The sequence below is a fragment of the Aegilops tauschii genome, chromosome 7, assembly GCF_002575655.3.
Source record: "Aegilops tauschii subsp. strangulata cultivar AL8/78 chromosome 7, Aet v6.0, whole genome shotgun sequence".
In the NCBI taxonomy this organism is placed as follows: Eukaryota; Viridiplantae; Streptophyta; class Magnoliopsida; order Poales; family Poaceae; genus Aegilops; species Aegilops tauschii.
This window is the reverse complement of record NC_053041.3, coordinates 451,184,917-451,191,716: the sequence shown is the minus strand read 5'-3', so window position 1 is coordinate 451,191,716 and position 6,800 is coordinate 451,184,917. Positions and strand designations below refer to the sequence as shown.

The 6,800-nt window shown below is 45.4% G+C and overlaps 1 protein-coding gene across 1 annotated transcript; it reads right to left on the bottom strand.

Annotated features, from left to right (window-relative positions):
- Positions 1–4,189: 4,189 nt before the first annotated feature.
- LOC109761216 (uncharacterized) lies at positions 4,190–6,406 on the bottom strand. The gene is made up of 3 exons (XM_020320025.4): positions 6,027–6,406; positions 4,762–4,964; positions 4,190–4,664 (listed from the first exon to the last, which is right to left on the bottom strand). Exons 1-3 carry the CDS (start codon positions 6,132–6,134, stop codon positions 4,400–4,402), a joined length of 576 nt encoding a protein of 191 aa, XP_020175614.1. The 5' UTR covers positions 6,135–6,406; the 3' UTR covers positions 4,190–4,399.
- Positions 6,407–6,800: the final 394 nt, after the last annotated feature.

The following is a 6,800-nucleotide window of genomic DNA, read 5'->3' as shown; positions in this document are numbered from 1 at the left end:
GTCAGGCTGATCCATATAGATCTCCTCTTCCAACTCTCCATTGAGAAAAGCTGTCTTTACATCCATTTGATGAATGATAAGACCATAAGAGGCAGCCAAGGAAAGTAACACTCGAATGGTGGTCATTCTAGCAACGGGTGAATAGGTGTCAAAGTAATCTTCGCCTTCTTTCTGAGTGTAGCCCTTGGCCACTAGCCGCGCCTTGTACTTATCAATAGTACCATCAGGCTTTAGCTTCTTTTTGAACACCCACTTATAGCCCACAGGTTTACAACCATATGGTCTATCAGTTAGTTCCCAAGTTCCATTAGAAAGAATTGAGTCCATCTCATTATGAACAACTTCTTTCCAATCATCTACATTCGGAGATGCATATGCTTCTGCAATCGTCTTGGGTGTGTCGTCCACAAGGTATACAATGAAATCATCACCAAAGGATTTTGCAATCCTTTGTCTCTTGTTCCTTCTAGGAACTTCATTGTTATCCTTCTCAAGGACTTCCTCATGTGATTGTTCGAAATATTCATCAGTTGTACTAGATTCAGGAATTATCTCAGAAGAAAATCTAGCAATGCTATGCATATCTTTCATAGGAAATATGTTCTCAAGAAATGTTGCATCACGAGATTCCATTATAGTATCAACATGCATATCAGGTACTTCAGATTTTACCACTAAAAACCTATAAGCAATGCTCCGTTGAGCATACCCTAGAAAGACACAATCCACTGTCTTTGGTCCAAGTTTGCGTTTCTTAGGAATAGGAATATTGACCTTTGCCAAACATCCCCAAGTGCGCAAATAAGAAAGTGATGGTTTTCTCCCAACCCACTCCTCATAAGGGGTTTTCTCTTTATTATTGTTGGGAACTCTATTCAGGACATGACATGAAGTCAATAGAGCCTCCCCCCACCATGCCTTAGATAAACCAGCAGTGTCTAACATGGCATTCACCAAGTCAGTCAATGTGCGGTTTTTCCTCTCGGCCACTCCATTTGATTGAGGTGAATAGGGAGGCGTCCTCTCATGAATAATACCATGTTCCTCACAAAATTCATCAAAAACTTTTGGAAAATACTCTCCACCACGATCGGACCTAAGACGCTTGATCTTTCTCTCTAGTTGATTTTCAACTTCAGCTTTATAGATTTTAAAGTAGTCTAATGCTTCATCTTTAGTTTGCAACAAATAAACATAGCAAAAACTAGTCGCATCATCAATCAAAGTCATGAAATATCTCTTTCCACCTTTTGTCAACACACCATTCATCTCACAAAGATCATAATGTATGAGTTCTAGAGGTGCCAAGTTTCTCTCCTCGGCAGCCTTATGAGGCTTTCGAGGTTGCTTAGATTGCACACAACTATGGCACTTAGAACCTTTGGCAACTGTGAAGTTCGGAATTAAACTCATGCTGGATAGCCGAGAGATTAAACCAAAATTAATATGACATAAACGAGAGTGCCAAATACTTGCATCATCATTAACATTAGCACAAATTTGGTTTATTGACTTATTGCAAAAATCTGAAAGAGAAAAGCGGAACAAGCCTCCGCACTCATAGCCTTTTCCTATAAATTGTCCAAATCTTGACACGATTACTTTATTGGACTCTAAAACTACCTTAAATCCATCTCGACATAGAAGGGAGCCGCTAACTAGATTCTTGTTCATAGTAGGGACATGCTGCACGTTCCTTAGTTGCATGATCTTTCCCGAAGTAAACTTCAGATCCACCGTGCCAATGCCACGAACAGAAGCATGTGACCCATTCCCCATTAGGACGGAAGAATCCCTTGCGACCTGATAAGAAGTAAACAGGGAGATGTCAGCACACACATGAACGTTAGCACTCGAATCAATCCACCACGAAGATGATTGAAATACTGAAAGCACAATAGGTAAATTACCATACCCATCAGTATTGCTAGCGGTCACCATGTTGACAGTCTTGGAGCTTGTTTTCCCTCTGCGGTCTGCACGTTCAGGGCATTCCTTGAAAAAGTGTCCAGACTTCCCACAGGCGTAGCACTCTAGCTCAGCCTTGTTGAACTTCTTCTTCTTGAAGGTAGTAGTCTTGGTAGGCTTGTTGAAAACAGGTTTGTTCTTCCCTTTGTTCTTGTTCTGTGGGTACCTCTGCACCATGTTAGCAGTAGGCTGAACCTCACCTCCTTTTTCAGTGGTATCTTTAGCCCGAGCTTTTTCTTCAACATCAAGAGATGCAATCAGATTTTCAACTGATATCTCCTGTCTCTTATGCTTCAGAGTTGTGGCGAAATTCCTCCATGAAGGAGGCAACTTTGCAATCATGCACCCAGCCACGAATTTGTCGGGTAGAACACATTTAAGGAGTTCAAGTTCCTTCACAATGCACTGTATCTCATGAGCTTGTTCAACCACAGAACGGTTATTCACCATTCTTGTAGTCATGAAAACTCTCCATGATGTACAGTTCACTACCTGCATCTGTTGCACCGAATTTTGCATTCAGTGCATCCCACAGATTTTTTCCGTCGTTTATGTGCATGTACACATCACACAGACGGTCAGCAAGAACACTCAGAATGCATCCCACAAACATAGTATTGGCTTCCTGGAATTTTCTCCGATCTTCGTCGGTCATTCCCTCTGGAGCACCAACACTAGCGTGGAAAACTTTCAGAGCAGTAAGCCAGAGCGTGGTCTTCACCTGCCACCTCTTAAAGTGCACACCGGTAAACTTATCCGGCCTTAGTGCATCAGCGAATCCAGCCATAGTTAACTTAGGAAATTGCCTATAATTAGGTTTTTGGATTGTTGGAATATTAGGCAAGTTCATGATTAATTCCAGTAAATAATTCATGACTAGAAGAGATACTAGCATGCAATAATCTAGCAAACTAGAAGAACAGCAAGACATGCATAACAGCAGCAAACACGTAACAATAGTTGTAGAAACAGACATGAACAGAGGATGTTGGACGTACTGATCGTTAGCTATTATGGGTGCGACAGTGTTGATGACGATGTTGGCGACGATCTGCTGATGACGGCGATGAATACGACGATGAGTAGCACCGCCCGACTTGGACGGAAGACGACCCGTGATGACGAATTTGAGCAGTCGCGCACAGCGCTTCCCAAAAACCTAATTCGTCCTCTCCCGGTGTAGGATCGCAAAGACGAACGGTTCCGGAGACCTGCTCTCCCACGCGCCGATGCACGCCGGCGTTTGGGATGGAGTAGACTACGATGGCGGCGCAAGTTGTGAGATGAGGCAAAACCCTAGGTGTTTTTCGGTGTGTCTCTGGCCGCAGCCGGTAGCTGTATATATATTAGGACCAGAGGCGGTATTGTGTCGCGACCACAATCCCAAACCGACTCGGTTTCTAATTCGTATACTTACCGGACAAGAAATCAAAAACTTGTCTGCCAAGACATAAAAATAAAACGGCAAAAGGAAGCTGCGCTCCTGCAAGGAGACGGACCGGATTTCGGCGGACCATTCACGCGCATGTACGCCTCGCCTCGCCACGCCACGCCACGGCCCGGCCCGGCCCGGCCAGGCGAGGCGAGCGAGCGCGTGCGTGTGGTTTTCCCTTTCTCTTCTCACACACCACTTAGAGTGGTGGAGAAAACCCACTATATAAAGAGGTCCAACTCTTCTTCAACTTCCAAGGTGGGACTAAACTTAGCACCACCACTTGCCATTTTACACATGGGCTTTGAGATTTCAGAAATTGCTATGGGCCTAGCCCATTAATTCTAACACTAACTGCAAGAAAGCGGAATAGCCACACCGGCGGAATAAATAAAGATAGGAAACTAAACACCTATCCTATTACATGACCGCCATCCAAACCAGTTGAAGATAGTCCGCGCTATCTTCTCCTAACGGATAGACCCAGTAACCGGCGGAATACGAGGGATCAAACTATAGGTTTGTCATTTATGTGTAATAAATACAGAATGTTTTCTCAGTAGGAGACGATGCTTTCGTCAATAGTGGGACCGTCGTGGTGACTTTATCAATCTCAATAGCCTTCGGACCAGTCTCTCGAATGTGCTCACACGGTTTGGGCATGCGTTCATTAGTAGTGAGTGCCTGTATTGCCTTTCTCAAAAAAAAAAAAAAAAACTTAGCCTGCTGGCAGTGGACCATCCGGTTCACCTCTCTCATATGATCATGCTCACGCTCACAACTTGGATCTAGGAGTATCACAATGCCGCTGTCTTAGACATCAAATATTCTGTAGATCAGGCAAGACGAGAACTAGGCCTGAACAAACACATCTGATCTGATCATAGAGAGCCATACCACACGCTACATTTTCCAGAAACTAGTACGTTCTGTTCCAGAAATATCTATCTAAATCTAGCACACAAGCAAGTTCCATCAAACCAGAGTCCTTCTCCCTCGTCATGCGTAGCCAGCCATGCCGACGTTGGCGGTGGCCTTGTTGGTCTTTTTGGCGGCCTGGCGCGTCGATTTCGTGTAGTACATGTAGAAGTACACGTTCAGGGTCATGGTGAGCACCACAAAGACCGCCCCCGAGATGAACACCCCTTTCCGCAGAGAGTCGCAGGTCCAGCTCCCCGCGTATATCATGTGCCTGTACTTGGTGTGGTACGCGTTCTTTGTCGCTCCGGCGATCAGGCAGGACTCGGCGATTATGAATGTGATCCTGATGGTGTGCAGGTAAATGCTCGTTACATATTAAAGGGTAACATAACTTGGGCAGTGAAAGAAAAGAAACTGTTTCCTGTGGGCATAGGAATTACCATGAAGAAACAAAGTAGATAATGGACCAGGCTCTGCTTCCACCGGGTGCGAGCGGTTGGCCAAAGCACATGCACTTTGTAACTCCCATAAGGAGTGATTGGCCCGAGAGGAGAAACAGGAAGGCGCCGACACCATAGCCGGTGGAAATATCGGAGTCATAAGTGCAATATGTGGAGTTGTTGATGTCTGTGACTATCGAACCCTGTTATGACAAGTGATAAGTTATTCATAATCAGCAGAGGTACAAAGCAGACAGACCTCACAAAGCCTCGGCGAAAATATATACACTTCATTTCAATACAGAAGAATCCAGGTTTGAACCAATGATTGTAGCTGAGATGAGCAGATTGACTAGTACCTTCTAGATTAACATTAAGGATGAGATGGGTAGAGTTCTTCCTACGTGGACAGTGAGCTGTTTGATTTGCAGGTTTGCATCCCACATGATTTTTTCCAACTGATTCATTTGCACTACATTCATAAGAATTTTCCAATTAACTCGACCCTTTTGGGCAGGTTCCTTTTTTTTAGAACAAAGATCATTTAAAATGATCAAACACCCGGATTACATTCAGTTTGTGAAAGCTCTCTGAATTCACTAGTTTCCTTTATTTTTCCGAGGCCGCAACCGAACAACTTTTGGTGCAAATTCAATCATGTAGAATTCAAGTAGGCATGATATTGCACCTAAATGTTCCCTATTATTGCGTTACTGGAAATCAAAGACGCCAAATATATAGAAACCAAACTTGTTTAGAGATGGGGCGATTTTGGGTTCAAATCTTTACAGCCTGAACGAAATACAAGCGCAAAAGGTTCCCAAAGCAATCCAATCCACATCACCCAAACAGCAAGTATAGCTTAGAATTTCCTCCGTTTACAACCGGAGCAGTGAACGGTTGAACCTGACCGCTCGTGCATCAGCTGAGCAAATACTAACGCGTGCTAGATGAGAAACTTGATTTTTTTTTAAAGAAATAAACAGCAGTTTTTAATGACTATATCAACAAATCTGGGTTGGGCTCGCCCGCTTCCGATACACCCCATCTATCACCAAACCCAGATAGATAGTATGTGCTCAAACAAAATCTAATCCAACTTTTCTCCACCAACCAACTGACGGCAGGAATGCCCTACGCAAGAACCCTTGGTGGTTCAGACAGAATCGCAGATGATCTACGCCCGGCCTCTCGGGATCCCTCCGATCCAGAGACGCGCGGCGGCCGGGGGTACTTGCAGGAAGAGAGAAGGACGCGTACAGTACCGTGCTGCGGCGGCGCTCGGCGGCGATGGCGAAGCCGAAGGCGGTGAGGCAGAGGGCGATCACCAGAATGTGCACCAGCAGAGAGCTCCAGCTCCTCGTCTCCCCCATCTCTCGCTCGCTCTAGCGTCTCTCCGCTCTGGAGCCCGGATGCTGTGAGAGTGGGAACGAGGGGGCCGCCGCCGCCGCCGCCTGGGGATGGGGAAAGAAGGCGAAGTGTGAGTGAGTGAGCGAGTGTGAAGAGGAGTGGGGACTGGAGGACTGATGAAAGGGGATGGCGGTCCGGCGGGCCCACGTCTGCAAACGAGAGAAGGAAACTGCGAGGAATCCGCCGAGTGGAGTGGGAATCGAACAAAAAAAGAAAAGGACAGGGGTCTGGTCTTGGGGAGGGAGGGAGCCCACACCTCCTCTTTTCGTGCGACCGGTTTGGGTTTGGAACGCTCGTTCGAAAGGACGATATTGCCCTTCACCAATCATGGAGCTGATTGATCGGTCGGGAGTGAATTTGTAGCACGCACAAGGGCGATGACATGTAAATTATGGGCCGTTGATCTGAATCAAGATTTGGAAAATTGTTTTTACATATAGCCATTTGGTTTTGTATAACATTTGGTATATCTGGGTAATGCAACTGTAAATCGAGTCAGTATACCTGTCCTTACGGGGCCATGTAACAGTTAATGTGGGGTAGTCTAACATGGGTTTACTAAATCTAACATAGACAAATAGCAGAGGTGAGCAAAACGTTTCATTCCGATCATTCACTATGCTCTTCTT

Coding starts and splice junctions, on each gene's coding strand:
- LOC109761216 (XM_020320025.4), bottom strand. CDS start 6,134: ATGGGGGAGACGAGGAGCTGGAGCTCTCTGCTGGTGCACATTCTGGTG. Junction 4,965..6,026: donor CCGAGCGCCGCCGCAGCACG/GTACTGTACGCG, acceptor TTGTCATAACAG/GGTTCGATAGTCACAGACAT. Junction 4,665..4,761: donor ATCTACTTTGTTTCTTCATG/GTAATTCCTATG, acceptor GCACACCATCAG/GATCACATTCATAATCGCCG.